The sequence below is a fragment of the Haliotis rubra genome, unplaced genomic scaffold (genome assembly GCF_003918875.1).
Source record: "Haliotis rubra isolate DU_JTF1 unplaced genomic scaffold, ASM391887v1 Scf20, whole genome shotgun sequence".
In the NCBI taxonomy this organism is placed as follows: domain Eukaryota; kingdom Metazoa; phylum Mollusca; class Gastropoda; order Lepetellida; family Haliotidae; genus Haliotis; species Haliotis rubra.
This window is the reverse complement of record NW_025766003.1, coordinates 817,502-844,743: the sequence shown is the minus strand read 5'-3', so window position 1 is coordinate 844,743 and position 27,242 is coordinate 817,502. Positions and strand designations below refer to the sequence as shown.

At 39.9% G+C, this 27,242-nt stretch overlaps 1 protein-coding gene across 1 annotated transcript; it reads left to right on the top strand.

Moving 5' to 3' along the window:
* Positions 1–1,284: 1,284 nt before the first annotated feature.
* On the top strand, positions 1,285–26,922 carry LOC124275517. The gene is made up of 5 exons (XM_046711096.1): positions 1,285–1,383; positions 3,098–3,311; positions 20,598–20,671; positions 26,146–26,325; positions 26,743–26,922. The coding sequence occupies exons 1-5, from the start codon at positions 1,327–1,329 to the stop codon at positions 26,920–26,922; spliced, it is 705 nt and encodes a 234-aa protein (XP_046567052.1). The 5' UTR covers positions 1,285–1,326.
* Positions 26,923–27,242: the final 320 nt, after the last annotated feature.

Sequence of the window (27,242 nt, the reverse complement as noted above, 5' to 3'; positions counted from 1 at the left end):
AAACTAATGGAAAATGATCAACGGAGTTGTCTCTCTTGAATGAAACCAAGCACTTGATAGCTGGTCACGGTTGTTTATACTAGAAATCCAATTAAACATATTCCTAAATTTCTCAATAATTTCTGGTCATACTATATAGATGATTTTGTTCTGGATGAACGCCTGTAATACAACAGAATATATAGCAGGTAGACACAGTGTGCGTCTGAAACATCCAGTACGTATTTACATTACAAACAGAACAATATCGCGACCGTCTAATACTTGTTCATAGCAGCTACTGTAACAACTTAATATTCCAGCAATATCACAGAAGGGGACACCAGAAATGGGCTTCACACATTGTACCCATGGTGTAATCGAACCAGCGTCTTCGGCGTGACGAACGAACGCTTTAACCACTAGGCTACCCCACCGCCCCAGTTTTCTTAATGATTTTAAAGCACTGATGCAGATGGACATCAGTACTATTCATAAAAACATTCTATTAAAAGATGATTTTATATTCCAATATATAATTTCCTTGGATATATGAATATATAACCGACATTCTAATGCATAATGTTACTCAAAACTGACCATTAAAACATAAAAAACAAATTCATTTGGAAGCAGTTCCCCTATACTACAATGATGTCATCGGTTTAAACAAACACATATACCTCCCAAATTCAGCATCCTTCTTGGACAACAAAATCTGAAACTTTTAGTTACTTCAAATAAATTCAACACCCTCACAACACCTACTTTGCAGTATTAGACATAAATTTTAAGATGTTTCTTTCCTCGTTTAGGTAACGTCACCTGGTGTCTAGCGGTTGAAATGTCGCACGTAGTCTTACGTACCGACTTCATTAGCTTTCCTTAAAGGTCTTTGAAATGAATTCGTGAGTGTGTTATTTACTCGCCAAAGTCCGTGAGAGTTTTCACATCGCTATGTGTTTACGTCGTAGGAACTACTGGGAGTCGCGGAAGGTCACGAATTTCGTTAAGTATTCCTACGCAGTCCTCGTCCGTCTCCTCTGAAAGCGTCGCATCCCTAACGCTAACTATTGTCTACAAAGAAGTCGAAGCTGACGCATACAGTTCACTGCTGCGGGCCTGGTGCTGTTAATTTTGATTCTGTTTGCATTGAGGGAGGCTTGGTTTGGGAGCAATCCCTGAGTAAGCAGCTGCCAAATACCAGCAGAAATTACACAGTCGTTTGACAGACTTTGTGAAACCAAGTTCTCTAATGGTGGGATAGACATGATGAGAAGACGGGTCAGCTTGTGAAAATAATTTTGGAACTTTATTGGAATTTACAGCGCTTTTAAAAATCTCAAAATGAAACGAGTGTGGAGGAATGTAACTTTCATATTACTTGTGATCAGCATACTGAAGGTGAGTGTTTTAATTAATTAATTTTACTGACGTTTCATATTTTTATATTTTCACTGAAATGAATTTTTTTTAAACTGAAAATATACGTACTGAAATGAATTTATTTAAAACTGAAAATGTACATACTGAATTAAATTTTACAATAACGCTGAAGAAACTTATAAGCTCCACATTCCATAATAATATTACATTGTGCTGTTGCACTCTAAACCTGCTCTTTACTCCTTAATAAAATTACAACCCTATTCTTATATATTATAATAGTTAATGCCACGCAACTAACAGTAGGAATATGAGGGAATCGAATGGACCCTATCATTTCAGTAGAATAATTGCATAATATCGAAACAACTATACATAGCCGGTAGTACTCGTTGTTAATTTTCTTCAGTATTCACTATTTATTTTAAATGAAATGTAAGATACCTATACGAATATAAGCTTCTCGGAATAGGTATATTAGTGGAGGAGGTCTGTACTGGCCATGTCAACCATAACACATTTCCCTGAACAAATGGCCGAATGATGTACAGCGGCGTCAACTTTACTGTAAAGTATTGCTTCACTCTATATATAGCTGCTCATGTACTGTAATGTATCATGTAAACACAAATAACATTTATACTTCGATTATATGACTATTCACAATTTATGAATAGTCATGCATTGAAGATTAGCAATACATGTCGTTTTTAGTAATTTGTTTCCCAAAATCAGGGTATTTCTAAATTTTCATTCTTTTAAACTTTTATGAATATATTTGCGTATACTGTATGTATATTTAGTGCCACAATACCTATCTTAATTTAATCCAGCGACAGATAACGCTAGAAATAGATCAATATATACATGTGTATCGACAATTCCGAAGTTGCACTTTTATCAAGAAATATACAAACGAAATACACATCATAATTAGTATACCAGTTTTGCTATGTACATGTCAGTTTACCACCAAATGTAACGTGCTTGTTCATATACACAATATATTCTGCAGGGCAAAAGAAACACTTTAAGGACACTATTTTAAATTGAATGTGACCAAACCGTCACAAACATTAAGCTTAAAACGTCATCGAAACAAAGTAGCGTTACGATCCTAAACACACTTGTGATACCCGTATAATACAAACCATCATCGAATAATCATTTCCTGTTTGTGTCATTTTAGCCAGTATCTAACGTCGGTGTGTACATACTTTTGTCCGGCAGTTTATGTATAACTTGAAGGCAAAAAATGTTTCTGTAAACATCGTCTTTTCCCTAATCCTCGTACCTGTATAGCCAGCTATTCTTTTGCCTTGTTCCCAATTTAGAACCCTTCTACTTTCTCCAGGGGCGGTGGGGTAGCCTAGTGGTTAAAGCGTTGGCTCGTCACGCCGAAGACCCGGGTTCGATTCCCCACATGGGCACAATGTGTTAAGCCCTTTTCTGGTGTCCCCCCGCCGTGATATTGCTGGAATATTGCTAAAAGCGGCGTAAAACTAAACTCAGTCAGTCTACTTTCTCCAACAGTAGTGGTACGCATTGTGTTTCGGGTATAGCAATTTATTATTTCCTTGTCATCAGCCCTGCTCACAACTTCTTATAAAGATGGACAAGTAAAGCGAAGCCCCTAATCTCTTTCATGGATAAGCAATTTCTATATTAGTTTTCCCTGGTGTGTTTTCGTGTATTTTTCCGTATTTTTAACTCATTTTGTATTTTATCACAGCTGAGTGTGGTACACTCCGACTTTATTCTGGGACTTGATTTGTCGAAGTATGTGCACCACCAGTCGACAGATCTCCACAAGTCCCAGTGTTCTGGCGGACACGGCAGGCAATGTGTGGGCTTGTTGTTTCTGTGTGTAGAAGAATATACCGAGCATAATATGGACCTGAGTGAACAGTTCTGTTCCCTTACTTCTGATACCCTTACCTTCACAGGTGAGATCATTTTTTGCAGATAATTTTGTTTAATTAATGTTTTATGATTCCATTTAAAACAGTTTAGTATCAGTTCTAAACCAACTAACCATCCGCCCATCCATCTATCATGTATCCGTCTACCCATGTGGCAGTATTATTAATAATAATAATTTAGATTCCGACTGGATTCTGTATTAGATTCAGATGGCATAGATTCACGTTTGTGGCTGGAGATAAGGTACATGCTGGTACCCCACTTCCTTACAGAAGATGTCCTGAGACGAACACATATTGCTAGTTTACTCACACCCTTTTATTAAATGTTCGAATGTGTGTATGCTTGCATAATGAGGATTCTTATGTTCACAGAGCACAGTTTGTCATGGCATAGGTCCATGACATGTAAACAATGCAAGACGCAATACATGTCCCCGTGCCATGTTAACATGACCATATGCATAAACAATCTGATGTTTGTTCCATGTCAAAGTTATGCAAACAAATACGTAAACAGCTCAACGTATGCACATACAGCTGTGCATGTGTGCATAAAACCATCACTCATCCCAATGCACATCCAGCCAGAGAGACTGCAATTGGTGTTTGTTGTCTCTCAAGTCTTTAAGTGTCTTCGTTAACCGCTTACACACTGATTGTATCTTCCGTCTATCAGACAATAATGAACGACATTGTGCCGCAGGTACAAACGTGAATGATCCTTGGTCAAAGAGGATCTGCTTTCAGTGATTTTCGCTCACGTTCTTTATACTGAAACATTGATTTTAGATAAGAATACTGTATACTGTATACAGACACATATCTGCCTTATCAGTGGACAAAGTAATGTATAAGCTACTTGACTCCAATTTGCCCGATAGCTGAATGCCCCTTCTACCTTTTGCGACTGGCAGTATCTTGTCGCTGCCAAAGTCTACCATAACAGCTTCTGAAAGCTTTACTGAGGCCTTGAAACGCTCTTTGAAATCTTCGCACAAAGAGCATACTAGATAGTCCCTCTAAATTTGTGAAATGAAGCACCAAAGACCGGAGCTGCTGGAATATCTGTTTTGCAGAAGTTTTACAGTTTTACAAAGGTAAAGATATGAACGCGCCTTTTCCCATGGTGTATTGACTTTCCTCATACAGGTTGAATGCAGTGAGAATGTTGTTTCAGTGAATATATCTCATACATTAACCGTGTGCTACTGAAAGAAATTATGTTTTCTAATTCACAATGAGATTCATGTAATCTCGCCCTTTCCTTTGTTTGTTGCTAAAATATTATTGTCTCATCTCATCTCTTGATGATAATCAAATGTGTCAAATAAGAACAATATTTAGGGCACAAGGTGCACATATTTAATACCCTACACCTACCAATTTCAGATAACCATAAACGTTTCCAGGAGGAAATACCGTTACATTATGCAAACAAAACTGCCCGTGTAGTTCAACATAGACGCTAAAGAGTGGACGTGTGAAGTCACCACATGCTATTTTTGACCGCTGGTACGCCCGATCTCTGCCTGTCCAACCCGCTTTCGGACAATACTGGACAAGACGGTCACACCAATACGTCCGTCCTTAGCATACAGTGTCATTTTCGGTCTTCTTCCCGCAAAGCTTAAACAATGTCGTGTGCCTTTTGCTTAGCCCGGCCAATGTTTGGAATTTGAAATTGTCTTCTTTTGTTTGTTTTTTATGGGAGGCCCTACGGCGGCAATCATGTCTATGGGATGATGGGCATAGCATGATGGGGTTCAATATTTGTTAACAATATCTTATCACCGTAAATAGCTGACTTTGTCGGGCGTAACGCGAAAAGAGCGAATGTGATCGTGTTCATTATGCCAAACTGTATTTGGAATTGGTTTACGTTTTGTTTAATAATGATTTTTAAGCCAATGTATTGGTGTGTTCTTTGGATAAAGCTACAACACTGGAGACTTTGTATTGCTGTTCGATAACAACATGTTTGGTGTGCATCCGCCCTGACATGAAGGTACACATATGTTTTATGACTTATAATCATCACACATTTGCCTATGTAAATTTGAATTGAGCCATGTAATTTATCCTAGTTTAATAATGAAACACATGGTTTATTTTACAATTGTATCATGTTCTAACATTAAAAACACACGTGGATGAAGAGTTTGTTGTTTGAGTGGTGGGCTAGTTTGCTGAAATAGGGATGTAGGCAAACACCACCCCACCCCTCACATCTATACTTCATCCTTCCATTTTGGAACATACGAACCATTAGGACTGTTGAAGTGATTGGTATCCCACAGATTAATGTTGGTATCCGAATAACATATAATCTTTGTCATTTCATGACTATACATGTGATAAAATGAATATAGTCAAACGTTCACATTTCTGTCCGATTCTAAACGTATGTTACAATCAGCTCGGCTTGTATTTTGTCTGTGGTGCCATGAAAGAGGTGGGCAAATAATGAACAGTGAATTCATGTTGAGGTCTTGGATCTTGATGTCCACTCGAATGTCAAGGTCGTTGTATTGGTCACGTTCTGAGTCTTTGAATTTATCCAGATTCGTGACCTATTAAATGACGGCTTCTTCTTGACTTTAACTTTCAGTCAGTTTACATCGTTGTATTGGTCACTTTCAGAGTCTTTGCATTTATCCAGAAAGGTCACCTATTAAATGATGGCTTCTTCTTGACTTTAACTTTCAGTCAGTTTACATCGTTGTATTGGTCACTTTCAGAGTCTTTGCATTTATCCAGAAAGGTCACCTATTAAATGATGGCTTCTTCTTGACTTTAAATTTCAGTCAGTTTACATCGTTGTATTAGTCACTTTCAGAGTCTTTGAATTTATCCAGATTGGTCACCTATTAAATGACGGCTTCTTCTTGACTTTAAATTTCAGTCAGTTTACATCGTTGTATTGGTCACTTTCAGAGTCTTTGCATTTATCCAGAAAGGTCACCTATTAAATGACGGCTTCTTCTTGACTTTAAATTGCAGTCACTTTACATCGAGACTGTGTATAAATATCAAATGGTAATGATATTTTACTATGGCAAGAAATAGAGACATTAACCTGATGAAATTATCCATTATCAGATGTTTGCATTCGTAGCAAATTCATTACAATCAGCTATTACACAAAGCAAATGAAATCAACCATTTTATGAAAGATAGAATACAACACACCGAAATACCCATAACTAGGCCTTGCATAACATCGCATTGTCTTCAGGTAAACCTTTCACATGAATTAGGTCCTAACGTGTAATATAGACAAAAGCGGTCTTTCAAACTACTTCTTTCCGGCATTTGTTGATTCCAGAAAACAAAACAAACCAATGTAAATGAAAGCAAATCCTCGAAACGTCCCCCGAATTCCTTAAATAATAGCAGAAAGTATTTTAACGGTGAAAGTCCGCAAAACGTGAAAAGAACTTCAGTAATGGGGAATTTTATACATTTAAGACAAAAAAATCTATTAAATGCAAAAACAATTATTTTACAAAGTACACAGATGAAATCCCCCTAACTATTTAAATGTTTGATGCACACATCTTAAATTGATTTCAGTGGTTGCCATGTTGGCTGTAGAGTCTCGATTCGACAAAGAAATTTGTTTACAAACAGGCTACAGATTCTGATTTTCCACACCTTTCGAAGGTCAAATGTAGGTCACTCCTTAAGCAATGGTCAAATTTGGGCGACAACACCGTCCTAGGTGCTGAATGTCAATGCTGTAATGAACACAGACAATTTCCTCTGAAAACATTGCAATTTACACACGAGTTAAGGATTTAAATGTCACGTTGGCATTGACTTTAAAGCAAAAACAACATTCACAGACACGTCATTTGAATCCCTACAGAAAATAACACATGATGTTTTTTGTATCGTTTAAAAAAGTTACTTGAAGAAGTGCAGATATTCTAACGCGACCGCATGTCTTGTAGAATCAGAGGTTTCTTATGAATGTGGAAAGGGTTTTGTCGCTATTATTTGAAGACATTTAGAGGATGTGCTTCATTTGCTTGACATGGTGCTTGTTCCAACAGTAAGACAGACAGGCAGGTAAAAGATTTCGGCTCAAAAATGCATACTAAAGCATCATCATGTATGTGAGGTTCTTTGAACAAGGGATCTACCATTGGATATTTCTTTGCTTATTTACATTCCTGATTATATCCGTGTATTCTACATGGTAGAAATAGAATGATCAACTGTAGGATTTGTATTATTGTTTTACAATGAATCTGTTCCCCAGTTCAGAAACGTTCCATACACAGAAGATGTCCGATTCATCTTCAGTTGCTAAATAGTTTTCATTTAGCGACACAATGAAAACTACACACACCCAAAACCCGTTTGATGCATGATACATACTGAAAACAATATAGCTATTGAACACAAAGCTATTAAAATGGATAGAGAATTTATGAATGTCATCATCTTTTGCTAAAGACCACAACGTTTCGATGTATATGCTCTCACCTTCATCAGGTAATGTCAAATTCTCTATTGTTAGGAATTCAGCGCTCGATGTTTATGGTTTGTGGTTCCTCATGTGATGACATCTTCTTTATAATAAGAACATGACGTGTCGGTGTATATGACTAGTCCTTCCTCAAATGATGTCAACTTCTCTATCATAAGCAACACAGCGTTTCGGTGTATATGATAAGCCCCTCATTAGATGATGTCAACTTCTCTATCATAAGCAACACAACGTCTCGGTGTATATGACTAGTCCTTCACCAGATGATGTCAACTTCTCTATCATAAGCAACACAGCGCTTCGGTGTATATGATTAGCCCCTTATCAGATGATGTCAACTTCTCTATCATAAGCAACACAACGTCTCGGTGCATATGACTAGTAGTCCTTCCTTAGGTCATGTCAACTTATTTATCATATTTCGGTGTGTATGATTTATCGTTCATCATGAGATGTCAACATCTCTATTATGAGCACACAACGTCTCTGTGTATATGATTAGCCCTTCATCGGGTGATGTCAACTTCTCTATCATACGGAAGACAAATATTCGGTGTATATGATTAGCCCTTCCAAATGATGTCAATTTCCCTATTATAAGGAAGACAAATATTCGGTGAAGATGATTAGCCCTTCATCAGTTGATGTCACCTTCACTATAATAAGGAACACAACGTCTCTGTGTATATGATTAGCCCCTCATCGGTTGATGTCATCTTTTCTATTATAGGGGAACACAACGTCTCAGTGTAAATGGTTAGTCCTTCGCCAGATGATGTCCATTTCTTTATTACAATGAGCACAGCGTTACGGTGCATATGGTTAGTTTCTCATCATGTGATGAAGGAGGAAGAATATATCCTGAAATATACATCGGAACGTTGTGTTGCTCATAACAGAAAAGAAGACATCAATACTTTCCCCCCATATGTGTATTTCTTCTAAATGTCATTCCAACATATGGGAAGGTCGTGGTTTTTGTTACTGGTATGAATCAAGCAGCGTTTCTCTGTTTTGCTAATGCGTGTGGGGATCGACAAGGTGTGCGTTCTCACGCGTGTCATGCATGCATAATATACACGTTGAACGCATGAAACTGTTTCTGTATGTAACTTGTTATTGGATTTTATAACAAACCTGTTCGTGGTATTCAAATTATTGTGTAACATACTCTATTCATAGATGGATTTGGATACATTGGACAAGTCTGAACACCACAATATGTCGACTACAGTACATACATGTAGTTGTATATTGCTAACGTTACACGTCCCTATAGAAGGAATAATGGTAACATGGAACTACCGTATTCAGCTGAACTATTCTATTTTGTCCAAATTATATTCCTGTAACTATGTAGTCGCGAAACCAAATGTTATGCTAAAGAAATATTCAGCTAAATCGTTTGAGTGAGTGAATGAGTTGGGTTTTACGCCGCTTTAGCAATATTCCAGCAACATCACGGCGGGGGACACCAGAAATGGGCTTCACACATTGTACCCATGTGGGGTCTCGAACCCGGGTCTTCGGCGTGACGAGCGAACGCTTTAACCACTAGGCTACCCCACCGCCCCTAAATCGTTTGAAGTAAGTTGTCAAATTGAATGCCTTTCTTTATGTCACATGTTGTATGTATACACACACCATCTCGTGTCAAATGTTACGTTTAGTGAAGTTAGTCTCTTTCTGATACTGCCGTTACTGTCACCATTGGAAAAGTACAACAACAGTGTCTTGCATTAGCATTTTGACATTAGACCTCTGAAGCATTCAATATGACTACATGGGCATATGACTGGCTGTGTTAAAAATACAGCGTGCAAGGTCATCTTTCATATTTTTTTTAAATAAACAAAGAAACAAAATTCTTCTGCATCAGAAGACCTTGGAATTGACTTCTACAATTTTAGAAATTACGTGATATTTGGAACTGCAAATATTCATCCAACGAGTTTAAAACTATAAATAATGACGTTCTTATACCTGCTTACCACTTTATCGTGCGTTTACAGTATTAAAATCCCCTTCGAAATATAAAAAATGACTGTGGTCCTCATTCGTTTCATGAAACTTTCACAGCCAGCAACAGATTAAAATGCATTAGCCAGCGTCAATTTCGTGACCAGAAAGGTGTGAATAGTCTCGCCTGCCGTCAAGTGCATAATCTGTACGTGTTCCAGCGATTGCCATCCGTTTTACCTTTCATGCTTACATCCGTGTTTCTTTGGGTTTCACAATTTAAGCCTTAGAGTGATCATGAAACTACTGTTACATCTAAGCTTAATTACTGAGAACACAGGATTATAATTATAGCCATGACATGATGCCCATACAACTAAATTATCCTGGAATGATTAACAACTTCACAACAGCGGTTGTGAATGACACTTGATGACGTGCTTGTTGTTGCTGGTTAATCATTAAACTGTTGGTAAAAGGCGGGTCGTTGTGATATATGCACACTGTACTCCTACAAATAGATGTAATGCAGGCAAGAAGGCTTTATATATAATTCTGGCAGCAAAAGTTTTAAAATATATAATTAAATTGAATTTATATCTACGTACCTAATTTATTGTCAACGGTTATAAGGTCCAGGCATTACCTTGAAGGAATATATTTCTATCTGGGGTAATTCTAGGTTAAGGTGTAATGGATTATTCTTCTGCAGATTGGCTTCTCACGTTGTTAAGTGATTTCTTGTCTTGTTTTGATTCAAAATGAAACTAATGGCACATTTAGATGAATCCTCCTTAACAACAGCAGCCCATCAAAGACTGGGATGACCATAGACGTAGAAAGACATCTTTCTTCAGAGTGACCATAGATGTAGAAGGACATCTTTCTTCAGAGGTTGGGGGCAATTTGGTAGAAATGAGAAGACAGTTCGTGAGAAGTTGGACTTCCTCATTGATAACGCCTATACATTGTTTGATGTTTTAAACATTGAAGCTAGAAGTCAACATCAATATGAATGCCTTCTTGGTGATGTTGATGACCTGTACCTTCATTGCATATAAATAGGGGTTTCAGAAGGAACTGGCAAAGGCAAAACAAAGGAATGTGGGACGCATTTTAAGTAAATTTTCGGGTCTATCGATGATCTGATATGGTTCATTAACCGTTTAGTATCATATTCCCTTTCACTGATTTTGACCTTTTGAACTAGAAGCAAATGATACCAGTGAAACCTCAGTTAGATACGTGCACGGAGATTAAGACAGACAAATACATTTTCCACAAAAATATATGACAACATGGATGACTTGTAACATTCCAACAGCAGCAATGGGAAATGTAGAATTGTACCCCATGATTCCGTCTCCTTTCAGATACCACAACTGACCTGCCTGTTGCGTGTGTTTGTGAGGGGTGCTCAACTGGTATCACCAATTGATGGTGATGCATAAATATGTTGGAGTGGTACGCTGGACTCTTTACCAGACATTACTTATGAGTAGGGTTCGTGTTGCTGTATTTTGATTCTGATCATATGGCCATATAGAAAGTCGTACTGTTTTCACAGAGTAAAATCTGTGGTAAAATGGACCATGTGTCATCGCTCCCCACCCATCCCCTTTCCATTAAGCAATACTCCAAATGAACACAAGTTGACATTGACAGTGTTTTGCTAGTGAGTCATGCGCACTTGGCTGGAGTTGTGGCTTAACCCTGTAACCTTGGTGTCCACGTAGATCCAATCATGTACATAGAGTTGCCATATTTACACACATGGTAATGATATGTTCGGAACATTACCATACAGACGAACCCCTTTACCCTCAGGTATAATCTACATTCTTTTTGCCGTACGAGGATGGTACCGGATAATTACTCAATAAATACAGCCATGTCAGATTGTATTGTATTGTGGAACACCTGTTTTTCTGCTTACATAACACGAACAACGTTGTTACCCAATGATTCTCAACCTGCATATATTTCCTCCCCCGTAATCCCAATATATGAAAAGCCTTAGTCTCTTTAATTACATAATGCTATAAGATCAAGGCACCCTGCACCGTTACGCCGATAGCACTGAGCTTAAAACAAATGTACATGTTAGCACATGCATGTGAATGTTGATTATTCTAATGAATGGCATCAATGGCAGTTACATATATCAATACATGCAGACAGTAACAGTAACATTCACCTATCCCGAACCACCATCCAACATATTCATCCATCTATTAATTTCCATCCATTGATCTCCATCCCTCCGCTTCAACCCTCCATTTCCATCCGCCTGTCTCGACCGATAAACTCATCTCAGCTTGCACATATCAATCCCTTCAACTCCCTCCTTGCATCTCCAACTCTCAACCTCAACCCCCAATCTCCATCCGCCTGTCTCCACCCATCAACTCATCTCAGCCTGCTCATATCCATCCGTCCAACTCCCTCCTTGCATCTCCAACTCTCAACCTCAACCCCCAATCTCCACCCGCCTGTCTCCATCCATCTCTGCCTGTACATATCCATTCGTCCAGCTCCCTCCTTGCATCTCCAACTCTTAACCTCAACCCTCAATCTCCATCCGCCTGTCTCCACCCATCCAGACATCTCTGCCTGCACATATCCATCCGTCCAACTCCCTCCTTGCATCTCCAACTCTCAACCTCAACCCTCAATGTCCACCCGCCTCTCTTTACCCATCAACACATCTCTGCCTGTACATATCCATCCATCCAACTCCCTCCTTGCATATACAACTCTTAACCTCAACTCGTCATATGAGCGAAATATTCTCAAGCACGACGTTAAACCCAATTCCTCACCTCACCTCACCTCACCTCTTAACCTCAACCCTCAATCTCCATCCGCCTGTCTCCACCTATCAACACATCTCTGCCTGTACATATCCATCCGTCCATCTCCCTCCTTGCATCTCCAACTCTGAATCTCCACCCGCCTGTCTCCACCCATCCAGACATCTTTGCCTGTACATATCCATCCGTCCATCCCCTCCTTGCATCTCCAACTCTCAACCTCAACCCCCAATCTCCACCCGCCTGTCTCCACCCATCCAGACATCTCTGCCTGTACATATCCATCCGTCCAACTCCCTCCTTGCATCTCCAACTCTTAACCTCAACCCTCAATCTCCACCCGCCTGTCTCCAACCATCCAGACATCTCTGCCTGTACATATCCATCCGTCCATCTCCCTCCTTGCATCTACAACTCTTAACCTCAACCCTCAATCTCCATCCGCCTGTCTCCACCCATCAACTCATCTCTGCCTGTACATATCCATCCGTCCAGCTCCCTCCTTGCATCTACAACTCTTAACCTCAACCCTCAATCTCCATCCGCCTGTCTCCACCCATCAACACATCTCTGCCTGTACATATCTATCCGTCCATCTCCCTCCTTGCATCTCCAACTCTCAACCTCAACCCCCAATCTCCACCCGCCTGTCTCCATCCATCAACACATCTCTGCCTGTACATATCTATCCGTCCAGTTCCCTCCTTGCATCTCCAACTCTTAACCTCAACCCTCAATCTCCATTCGCCTGTCTCCACCCATCGACACATCTCTGCCTGTACATATCCATCCGCCCAACTCCCTCCTTGCATCTCCAACTCTTAACCTCAACCCTCAATCTCCACCCGCCTGTCTCCACCCATCCAGACATCTCTGCCTGTACATATCCATCCGTCCAACTCCCTCCTTGCATCTCCAACTCTTAACCTCAACCCTCAATCTCCACCCGCCTGTCTCCACCCATCAACACATCTCTGTCTACACATATCCATTCGTCCATCTCCCTCCTTGCATCTCCAACCGTCAACCTCAATCTCCACCCATAAACTCATATATATGCATATATCCATAAGTCCACGTCTCTCCTTGCATCTCCAGCCCTCCACCTCAACCCTCAATCTCCATTCGCCTGTCTCCATCCATCAATGCATCTCTGCCCCGCATTCCATCCATCGCCATCAAGCACTTGTGCTCTGTATTGTATATTATTGTTGATGACGGAGTTTAACAGCACTCAAGCACTCACTTAAAATCCTTAACTTCGGATTTTCACTTAACCGAATATATACTTCGGATCTTCACTAAACCGAATATATACTTAGCAAACTTAGATCACGAATTCAGAATATGCACCCCAAATCTTTGTTTGTTCTGCGTTTAACACATGAGGTCTTGACCATGTGGTTATTCTCTAACAAATTCAGATTCTATTAGTGAGTGGATATTGTGTTTCGCCATGACATACGGTTGCAGAATTTCAGACAGACTACATCATGAGTTTTCGTCATACAAGACACTTACACGTACATTGTTCACTGTGGTTTGCGTATGGACGTGGGGAGGACTAGTATCACTGTCGCCATTGTCAACTGTAGGTTTTGGGAACAAAGCCTTGAGCAGGGTTGGAAATGATACGTGACGTTTTAGTCGATGACAGAAGGGAATGTGCTCTCAAGGCCCATATCCTGCTTTCTGATGACATAGCATCTTTTCAGCATATTCCGACAGAATCTTTACATAAAAACAGGACATTAAACTCTAGATACCTCATTTGTTACACATTGATGTTAACCTTGCCATGTTCTCATTAGCATTTTCGCAATGACCATGCAGTGTCATGTAGGTGGCTCTCACGACCTGACATACAGGTGTACAAGGTGTGCCGTGCACAGGTGTTTCCCGATGTGACGTGAGTCACTACCTAGCTCGTCACTGCTGGAACGGTGTGAATCAGATGCTTTACAGGAGCATTAGATCAGAGACAGTTTCTATCACCATGAGCCATGATCTGAAATCCTATATTTAGCAAAGACTGATATGCGTGTGTGTGTGCATTTTTCACAGTGTCTTCTCGAAAGCATGAAACGTCCTATGGACATATGTGAATGTGTGTCAAATGGACATGCCACAATCGTCATACCTTTGTTCCCTAGAAACTACTTAGAGTTAATCTCCCAGACGTATATTAGTCGGTGATACTCATTAACATGTAAAACATCGGGACCAAGCGCACACCCTTGCCAGATCCAAATACTCTGTTAAAGCGCGGTCACCTCCAGGTCAGAATGGTCCCATGGCGTACCAGGCCTGTTTCGGGCCATGCTGTAGAGCCTTGTTTGTTGGTTTGAGAAGTCACACAGATGAGACAACGCATTTCAGACAGGTTTCGTAATTTCCCTGCATCATATAGGAAGCAGATGCTACATTTTCAAGTCGACTCTCGCCTAGTCTTGAGATTTCGTTGGGTGCACGAAACTTCACACTTGGCACTCCGACCAGGACAAACATAGAATTCGGGGAATAAGGTTAATGTGTTTCCGTTAATGTCACGTAGATAGTTCGGTTTGTCAAACACAGTTCTGCTATTTTCTACACTCTACGCATAGCATACCATATGAAAATGGAGTTGTGTGTTTCAACATGCATATAATTATGCATATATATACTATACAACGTACCTCTAATATATCATCGGATGTTCGGGAGTACAAATCATTTGATGTCAGTATAAAAAAAACCGATTTTCCTTAAAAAATTACTCGAACCTTAAAATGTTGACAAATGCTTACGGTTAAATTTCACATTGAAGAAATGTTCAGACACGAGCTTAAGGGGCATTCAATTTTCTTCATTTAAAGTATGCGTCCTTGACATTGACCTCATTATGACTTCTGAACTGAACGTTCCTCGTTGACCCCACTCACGTACCACAATGTCTAGGGGACATGCTTTGTGTGACATTTAATCCAAATCCCCGAGCTCCTTTCTCTTTGTTAGATAATCCAAGGATTAGGCGCACCATGCGTCTGCACATTTCCTATATAAACGCTATCAGAAACCCACAGCACAACGAGTTCCCCCGTTCAGTGAGTTCCATTGAGGAATGTTGTTAGCTTATAGATAATGCACAGTTTGTAATTGATTTATTGAGTTCATATATTAATCCGCATCCCTTGTTCCGTAAACATCCCTTGTTCCCTTGTTCCGTAAATACAGCTCGTCAATACTGCACGTCAAAGACGACACTGGATACTTTATCCATTTAATTGATATAAAACTATTCAATGCACAACATTTAGGAAAGGACTGATAATTTCCATAATGATTTTCATAATGCTCCCCTCAGAAAAGAAATTATGAAAAAAGTATTTATGCTTCAGATTGTAATAAAAATGAAAATTGTGTGAGGCTGAAACAAATTGTTGAAAGGTGTTTTCTAAGCAATATAGGTAGGCTCGTTGCTAATATACAAAATAACTGGGGTTTTTTATTTGTAGCTGAAAGATATCGCCACCCCAAACCCCCGCTGCCCACATGTGCCTCTTGTATCTGGGGCGGGTGGGGTAGCCTAGTGGTTAAAGCGTTCTCTCGTCATACTGAAGACCTGGGTTCGATTCCCCACATGGGTACAATGTGTGAAGCCCATTTCTGGTGACCCCAGCCGTGATATTGCTGGAATATTGCTAAAGGCGGGGTAAAACTAAACTCACTCACTAATTCACTCACTCTTGTACCTGCTGTGTTAGATCTTGAGTAACATATTTCATCATTTAGGAATCATCCACGTAGATCATACTTTCCATTTCCATATTTGGTATTATGATCATGCATGTGGGAACTCAGACACTGGTATTTTCATATGCCCCTATTTGGATTTAAGTTCATACAAACGCAGGATATAGTACATACACGTATATATGACTTAATCGCAGATGTAAGTATCACTTACGTGGATGCAAGTATCTTCTACGTAGACGGAAATATCATCTACATAACAACGTATGGTATGGATTTACAACTTCTTTAATATTTACAACACGACGTTTTGGGGCTACTTCTTGCCCCTTCATCAGGTGAATGATAGTATCATCTACGTTGATGCGAGTATCTTCTATGTAGACGAAAGTATCATCTACGAAAATGATATAAAAATGTATACTATGGAACTATTACACTTCAATACACAGTACCTTAATTTATCGGTCATGGCATGACAGATTAACTTCAGTTATATGAAAGAAGCGTGTTCTCTTCTTCCTTTGGGTAGTATATGTAATAATAAATGCTGCATTGGTGTGATCGATTGGTGTAACATCGACGGTTACTGAATACCAATAACTGCTGATACCATCTCTTTCCTGAATCTGACATGGCGTTCCTCTGTGGCACCCCCCGGGCGCTGGTTAATCTTATCTTCATGCCCCTTGTGTAAATGCGTGTGCATGTTTTTATTGCTCGACGAGGCGCTCCTGTGAACACTACCTGGTACCACACACACTATTTGCCCAGGATTTTACTGAAGGCTTGCACGCCGGATAAACAGCGCAAGGAACACCTTTCCTAATCACAAACATTTCCTTTACATGAAAAAATGATTAAAGCAGTGTGGATCATGTCCTCTGTTGAATTATTCATCAAACAAAAACCAGGCTGATCTTTCAACAGACACATGTTCGTATCTACGAATGTATTAATAGTCTATTTGTCTCGATTAAAAAAATCTTATGTTCGTTTTTCGTGGGCTATGTGATGCTGAAACGTTTTTAACTGCTGGTATACACCATTGTTTATAGGTGGAAAATTAAGAAGTGAAAACACAATGATTGGTTATTTGTTTGTTCGTCTGTTTGTTGTTTGTTTGTTTGTTTGTTGTTTGTTCGTCTGTTTGTTGTTTGTTTGTTCGTCTGTTTGTTGTTTGTTTGTTTGTTGTTAGTTCGTCTGTTTGTTGTTTAACGCCGCACTCACCAATATTTCAACTACATGGCGGCGATCTGTAAATAATCGATCCTGAAATAGACCATCCAATGATGAACAGCATGAGCACCGATATACGTAATTGGGATACGGTGACACGTTGATCAACCAAGTCAACGAGCCTCACCACCCGATCTCGTTAGTCGCCTCTTACGACAAGCATGGGTCACTGAAGATCACTTCTAACCCGGTTCTTCACGGGTTATTATTATTCGATGGTGATGTAGTTGTGTCACAGTGATTGTTTGGATATTAAGCCACTAATTTCACCTTAGTAACGTCTTGATAATGTTTTGTTTGTTTTTTCTCAAATGTATTTTTTCTGTAGTTCATGTCACGAAACGTAATTTGCAGGTTCACAATGGTATCCGGGAACACGATTTCTACAGCACACTATGCTTGTTTTAATACTATTAAGTGAATCGGGTGGCTGCAATGTGATTATGTTGCATACACAAACGGTGGGATAGTTACTCACTGGTTTTATTATTCAAACTCGCATATAGAGCCCTTAATATACTTGGAATAACGTTGTTTATTGCGACAAATATCATTCATCAAAACGCTTACTTGCAGTTGGGTGATTTGCCTTACGTGAAGTCGATATATATGGACAAGTTAACAAATAACATTTTTTATACGAGCCTGTTTGCGACCGTAACATATGTCTATTATTCTCTACATGTGATATTTACCTTCAGATAATGTGATGTATAAAATATTTTAATTTGAATTGCTTACATACATCGATAGAGTCGGTGAACCATCCCATTATAAAATTGAGTCAGTGACACATCCGGCCCCATTGCAATGCTAAATAAGTTGCATGTTGTTGACGTACATATTGACGTATATTAAATCGTTATTTATAGTTCTATTTGTCAAGGACGTATTACATCAATGTATATCAATAGCTTATTAAAGGGGTTATTGTCTCTTTGTCGTCATTTGCGTATTATCAGATCGTGATACCAAGTTTATCGAACTGGTTTAGCGCATCCATAACGCTCTCCGTAATATGACGGAGTTGTTCTCTCAGTTGAACTATAGCAACCAAGAGCGTGGCTTGTTGGTGCCCGTATCCCCTTTACTTCAAGGGGTACCACTTCTAGCGGTGTCGCAATTGTGACAGGTTTACCACCAAACAACTAAAGCACCAGAGTTAATTTACTTTGTCCGTCTCTATATACACCTAGCCTTCTAACCAATCCCACTCAATGTGTTTGTGGGCTCGGCCCGAGTTTGTGTTTCCGTGCAGCCGGAGAGTTCTCGTCAAGTCCCTTTACAAATCTCTATACAAAAACACACAAGAGACGCCTTGAAGCTGGAACTGACTTGAAACTTAGTTGTAAATGTTTTATTTAGCACCTGGAACACGTGGGTGTTATGGCGTGGTTCTGGTGTGACTTCATTGTGCAATGTAACATGCTACAAGTAATTGTATTTGAAAAATTTATAATGGTTACTCTAAAAACTGTTTACTTTTACATTGAACGTTTCCCTAATGTTTTCTAAATTTTCCTGTTCCTAGTTATGTTTCTATTAATCTATGACTTGTCCATATTGAAGGCAGCAACAAGCGGTCCTGCCAAGTATGAATCAAGTCATTGTATTCAATTTGCAGTTAATTACACAGACACAGTGCCACAGTTTAAAACAATGCTGTAATTACAGTTTGCCTTGCAAGGACACATACTAAGGATTATTGAGCAGCTTGAATCTGTATACTGCAAATTGTCTAGTCAGATGATTGACATTTTGATATTTTAGGTTGTTTGAATCCTAAAAATGGACACGACAGATTCAATGAAATTACAATTGCCATTTAAAGCCGATGCATTGTTGACATGTGACCTAATGACTCGACTCATACAGGATAATTTATTCATGCGAGTGTGAGCCAATACTAATATGCTAAAAATACCGAGGACAAATATTAATGCCTGGTTTGTTAAAGTGACTGGGTGCGTTTCTTTTACTTGTTTATCCTGCTTAAAATCATTGCATGAAAACTACGAATTTAATACTCGGGTAAAAAACTTGCCCTTAATGATTATAATGATTCTTTTCAGGTAAACACTTTACCTGTGTTCGCGCATATCATCAAAGTGGTAAACATTTACAGCTTGAGTGACTTGATTCGGGCTTACCTCCCACTTAAGCAGACACGCCATGGTATAACGGAAATACTTGTTGGTGTTAAACCAATTCAGTGCATTGTGTGTCCTTCAAGATCGTTAAAGAGGCCGGTGGCTTGATCTGTATGTGTGTGTGTGTGTGTTGTGGGGAGGGACTAGAGGGTAGGGCGAGGTGGTCGTGGTGGGATTTGTTTGAAAATAAACCCAGTTTGGATAAAGCCATCTACCTTCACCGGCTGGTTCGTCCTGATTGTTGTTGGGGCTGGAGTTGATGATGATCAAGCTGACACAGTGTTTGACATTTAACGTTGTTTGTTATTTTATCCCGATGATTTTCCTCACTGCTCATGCTATGTTCTACTGATTCATCTTGATAAAATTCACGATCACGTTTAAGGCGTTGACAAATCAAGTATCGTAATAACGGAGGATCGGTATCGAGCTACAATCACGGATCCTGACTCGTCCAAACGAGTTAACGCTGTACATTGATTTCCCTTTATTTGCAGACTGCTCTTATGAAGAATTCTGAGGACTGCATTATCATCATTTACAAAATGATTCAGATTTATTAAAGATCATGGTTTCTGTCAAGAAAATAGTTGCATTTATGCGTTTTATACCCTCACGCTATCAAGACATGTATTTTTTCGAATTATAACAGGTCCCAAGGAATCCATTCTTAACATTCCAGGTGACTAAATGAAACGGGCGGTCAGGCTTGATTGCTTGGGGTAAGGGGTCGTGGCTTATGTCATAAGTCACCGGTTTGTCTGGCCCGTATATTACAGAAATTATAACAACACACATAACTATTTTGTCAATGACCGTGTCATTATGGTGTTTGATCACTGATCATGGAACCAAACGGAAACCCTCATCTTATCCCTATTATTCACATTGTCAGGTTGTTATTTATGTGTTTCAGGGGACGAGGATTCCCTGACAGATGTACAGGATAAAGTTGCCAGCAGGGAATACAACATCAAGGGGCCGTTGAGGGTATGTAACAGTATAATGAAATTATATGTTTCTGTGGGAGTGACTGAGTGTGATTTTACGCCGTTTTAATAGCAATATCCATTTAATACCACGAGAAATGGCTTCACACATTGTACCCATATGGGGAATCGAAAAAAGGTCTTTGGCCTGACGAGCGAACGCTTTGACCACAAGGCTACCCCACCGCTCTTATACAGAACAAATAAGTAAGGCATCCGACTATTATAATTTCTAACATTCGGAAATGTCGATCTCTCGGTTTCGAAATACAGGGATCACATATGCTCCTGTCAATGTTTTTCCAGCTAGTATCGAGGCGGACTGGGTCAGTACAGAATATACCTGTCTTGGCCTCCTGCAGAGGCCATCCGATCATCAGGCAGAGAGGTATCGCATTGGAGTAAAAGATTTCATTTTAATGAGAATGAGATCATCATCACGTTTTCATAACATTTCGACTTTTAATAAGTGGATCCGGACATATCTAAGAGACGTAACTCAACACAGAACATTCGCCTTAGATCACTTGATCACCTATTGTACAACGTTAATGAAGCCTAAAACACGAGTTTGGAGTTGGCAAACATAAGATCATAATTACACCGAATATGGGATTCGAACCAACAATGACACGACGCAAGTAAGACTAATTACATCCGTTAACCAACGGGATCCCACTATGAGCATAATGAACATGAATGAAATAAGCAGAACCTGAAAAAAACATTGTCATTGGGTCTTGAACCTCGACTTTTCATGTTTGCTGACGAACACATAGCCAACTGAACCACCCGTCGCGCCTTAACTATCGCATTTCTTATCCATTTCTTTGCCAACAACAGTAACACGTTCGTCAATGGGAATGACCTCATCTGAGGAACCTCTAGTGCTGTTGTCACCTACACCTAACCCCACCGAGGACATCTAGCATCCACACTGTCAAGACAACCTCCAAACACAACGTTTATTCTTGGTTTGACGGAGCAGCGAGACGGAACTTGACCTTTCACGCTAATCTGTTTTTCAATTAGTCACAGCCAGTATTATTTCAAGAGCTTGGGGACAGTTTGATCTGTTTCAGTAGCAAAATCCAAAACTCAGGTTAAACCAAATATTAGTTTTTCCCAAACGGTTCCGGTAGATTCTTCAGTACTTTTATTATCCCATGTGCTTAGATATATCACAGGAAAGGTTTGTTTACGTCACAATTATATAATCGTCTCCTGAAATTTGTGCCTGAAACATCTCCACCACACGTAGAATGGAAACACTGTGCCTGAAATTGAGAACTCTTTGGAAAAACTTAAACAACGTCTTGAAAGTTGTCATTCATGTTCTTCAACAAGTCAATTTTCTTTTTGACGTGTTTATTCATTTTAAAATTTCCAGACATAAATTGAACTATAAGCAAATCCGTCTCAACATATCTTTGTACTAATATAAGGTTGAGCCAAATTTAAGAACAGAAACACATTTTCTTCATTTGGTGTTGATTTAATTCCACAGCATGCTTTTACAGAAAAGAAAGTAATGTATTTCAATACATATCCAAACACCTTCCCATCCATTATGATTTTTCAAATAATTTTCTTTAGACTATAGAATAATATCATACTTCGTCGTGTAGTATTTACAACTAAAGAAGCATTGCTTAACGTAATTTACACAGCATCGTTTCAAGCGCCATTTACAAAAATGATCGACAAATTACATTTCCGAGGAGTCAAAGCCTTGTAAATACCGTTCATCCTACAGAAAACCTTGTGTAAGACCCTCATTATCTCTAAAACCAGCTCCGGTTATTCTTAAGGTCAATGGACGCAGTTGACGATCCCCCAACCCTCGTCCCCGTCACGGAGACGCAGGCTTGAGTCCTCCCGACCCCCGACCACCAACCTCCACACCTTGACGGGACAGGTAGAACAAACACGAACCAACCACGGCTCGGAACGCTCGCCTCGGTAGGCGACATGCCGAGAGCTCTTTCTGTGACTTCATGTACATTGGGTTCGTCGCGTGTCGAGTCATATATACATGCTTGTCACTGTATTTTTCAAAGTTATTTGGGGCACTAGGGTAGACTTTGGTTAAAGAGCTCGCTCGTCACGCCACAGACCCGTGATTGCCATCATCGGTACAACGTGTTATGCCCGTTTTCTAGTGTTTCTAACATTGGTACTGTAGACAGATTGATAAAGGGTGGTGCGAAATATAATTAACTCACTCAAGATCTGAAGATCTCACTCCAGTATCATTTTTGTATAAGTTCTTGTTATCCCAAAACTGATGAACATGGTCAGTGAAATAGTCAAGTAGTTCAAGAGTGTAATACAATAGTTGGAGCTTGAACGGACATAGTAGTTAACCTTGCTTTGTATAATTTCCACACAAAACAGTATTCATAGATGTGTCGGGTGTTTCACAAAAAATTATCTGATTAAACGGGGTTGAACATATCGTGATGTGGGTTGAAAATTGCTGCCTACGGCAACAAAAAATATTTAAAAACTTCTCGTGGAACACACCCTCTCTAAGTGAATTGTAATATTCCTTTTATTAAGTGGATGGTAGGATGATCTACAGGTTGAAGCGTTCACGTAGAATGCCTGAGTTTGATTCTTATATGGGTACATTCTGCTCATATCTCTGTGTCCCCCACCCGTCCTACCATTTCCAGTCCGGTGATCTATCTGGATTATTCGATTTGAGAAAAGAAGCTTAAACCCTTATTCAACAATAGATCAAGTGCGGTTACTGACTACGTGGTAAGAGAGTGGATATCGTAGCATGAGTGATCAGCTGGGCACACAAGATTTGCGTGAACACAGGTTATCAAGCGTGAACAAGCCGACTTAAGGATGTCACTGGTCCTAGAAGGTCAATCAATGTTCAGAAACCCCCTTCATTACACCACACAATCTTCATACCACAGACTCTACCTTCTCATTCACCGCCTCCGTGGTGTAGTGGTTAGAGCGTCCGCCCGGAGAGCGGAAGGTCGCGGGTTCGATCCCCGACAGCGTCATACCAAAAAACGTTAAAATATGGTACTTGTTGGTCCTTGCCTGGCGCTCGGCATTAATGGGTACAAGGACTGTTCGGCTCGGAGTCAGTATAATTTGTCTGAGTGGGGTATTCATGCTTCACTGCGGCATGGTATCTCAGTGGGCTAGCACTATAAAACCTGGGCTAGTACAAGCAGCCGCACATACACATACACACGTATGCACGTCGTCATATGAGCGAAATATTCTCAAGCACGACGTTAAACCCAATTTCACCCCACCTCACCTACCTTCTCATTCACATGCGAGACGATAATTATGTTATTTGCAGGGGAATGTGTAACCAAACATCCGTCTCTATAAATACAGAAGTAACATTTTGAAGTTACCAGCCCTGATGTCTGGCTGTATTTTTGGCTTATTTCATACACTGCCTGAACATGTCCTTCATTTGACACATACACACATTTGTTGAGTGGTGGTCAGATTTCCCCGTTCCATGAGAAGTGGACAGATTCAGCCAGCCAGCCCGTGGTCAGCACATGGGCCATGTGTTTGTGACGTTCAAACAAATGCACGAGACAATTGTTTGGAACCACTGCTATGGCAACACTGGAATGCTAGTTGAAAGCACGGATTGTCAACTCCCACCTTCAGTCGTTATAGGGTTTCAATTAAGACGTTGTCGTGGTGACGTGTGTTGGCGCTCATGGCGTACCTTTCACAACTCAATTACGAACGGTGACAAACTGTAGCGTATGACTGGAGTGAGCGCCATGATTGTCCGTATAGAGTTGTGTCCCTTGGAAATGGACTCCGTGTGCCAGAACCCGATGATCGTGTATGGAATCCAAGATGTGCACTGATTATTATCCTCTGCACTTTGATAGGTGTGAACCAAACTTTTCCTCTTACCAAAAGAGTTGAAATGCTTCAGGTGAAATGCTTCAGAACAACATCGTATACATACATACATACATAACATACACAGACATACAGACACACATACACACATACATACACACATACACATACATACATAACATACACAGACATACAGACACACATACATACATACATGCATTGAGACAGACATACACACACGTACAGTCATACAGACACACACACACACATACATGCTTACATTCAGACAGACATACACACATACAGACATACATAAATACATACACACACATACAGACACATATACATACATGCATACAGACATACACACACAGACAGACATACACACACGTACAGACATACATACACACACGTACAGACAGACAGACAGACATACACACATACAGACATACATACACACATGCATATATGTACAGACATACAGACACCCACAAACACAGACAGACACACATACAGACAGACAGACAGACATACGCGTGAAGAGAACACATAGTAGTTCATCATAACCAGGACTACTGAGATCAAAGATAGGATTAGTTTTCATGATGATGTATAAGGTGCGGAGAAATGTATGTACATTGATCCTTGTAACAGGATAATGAATACGATTGTTAATTTTTGTAGATTTGCACAATGCGTGTCTTTAAATAATGATAAGACGGTGGTATATGTAGTAGTAACCGTAGTGGTAGTAGTATGTTCATCAGTGTTTTCGCAAATCACTATTACTTTGCCTCTAGCGTCCAGTTGAATGTATTTCGGCTGATGGGCGTGGTTATTGTCTGGATATTAAAATGTACAAAGGTCACAACAAGGGGCTCGGCATTCTGTGAGGTGAATGAGGCATTAAGCAGTATAGCGGACATTTGATATAGGGATCCAGGAAGGACCTATAACGACCTCAAACAGGCAGAATGTACATCCATACCCTGTGGTCAAGAGGCTGCTGATATGGAGATCGGATGACCATTCTGTGTCATTCTGTGCTTCTTCGTGCCTCAAGTGATCACCCACATTTTAATTAACTGCAGCCATGTTTCAAGATGGCTGAAATTGTAATAGACAAGGAATGGTATTTTGATTGTATTTACGTTTTTGACCTTAAGACTGCCGTTTTTCGGCAACTATTTTTAACCTACTACCGTTGTGATGTTTGAAATTATCTTTTCAAATACAATGTTCAAGTGTATGCTTTCTTTTGGGAGGCGGCTTAGCTCAACTACGAATTGGAACCGACAATTTGATAAATTCATGTTCGGGAACAGTTCTGGGAGTAGCTTTTATTTGATGGAAATGTTCAATATAGTGGACAATGTCCTGAATCAGTGACGAAAGATGTATTTTGACCAACATAAATCCTAGCACTTGACTCCCCTATCCCCCACCCAAACCCGAATCTTTATTAATCGCGTACTTGCTGTAAACTCCCAACAAAATACTCACGCCTGTATGTTCATTTAAACATTACACCATGGACACGTTATCATGTGTCTTGTAAAACATCGTGCTACAGAATTCTGACCATCATGTATTTATTCCGCTCAGCCCATGGAACTCATACTGAGATTAGAGTACAAGACCGGTACCGACCTTCCATGGCCAGTGGCGCAACACAGTGTCGTCCTCCCTGGTCAAAGAGCAGCCTGGACCTCCTACCGACCACGGACAACGTGGGTGGAAAAAGGGAAGGTGAACGACGTTAACGATGCCTTCGTGAAAGTCGAGGTAGGTCTTTCAGACTGAGCTAGCTCCAATGGGAAATCAAGCACCCATACATGTTTTGGGTTGGTCCGAAATCATTTGTTCACCGAACATGTTGGATGTCTTAAAAATATTGTCTGCAAATATGTTTTTCTGCCCCAAAATAACCATATGTAACAAAGTATTAGTTAACTCTCCCCACTCCATTTTGGTCTCTTTTAAATCTCATTTACCATAACAATTGATACATTTAAAGACACATATGTTTCGTTATGCTTAAGCAGAAGCCTAACACGAGTGATTAGACTCTGATATTTGCGTGAGGGAAATCTGGGGTATTTGGTACAACAGGTTACGTATGGCCCATTGTCAGTCTCTGGGAAACAGTGTTTTTGCAAAACGTGTTGATGTTTGCTTGTAACCTAATTTGTTCATGGTGAGGCAAATGTAGAGAAAACACACGCATGGTGTATAGCAAGAACAGCCATTGTGTTGGCCGCCCAGGAACAGTGTGGCACCTTTCCTGACTTGGAAGGAAACGGGTCATTAGGAGTAGGTTTCCCCAACGACTGCCTGACACAAAGTAAATATCTCAATGGCAAGAAAGTCCCAGGTCGTTGACTTGCCAAAACATTCGAAAGAACATGGTTGTGGTTGGCAGTTGTGATTATCATCAAACGCAGGAACATTTGCCTAGCCCAGTGTTTAGATGCACAAGGTGTTGAGTGAACTGTATTCAGAATAATCGTGTGTATTAAAAGAAATATCCAGAAAAATGAACTACAGAACAAATATTTTTTTTAAAAGTTGAAATAAATGTTGTGTGATGGCCGATGGGTCTTGCCTGCATCCTTTCGCCAATTTGTACATCGTGTATTGCTGGGCTGAAACTCTCAAAAGGCATGATGATGATGACTATCTACAGTTTGTTTGGAACACAC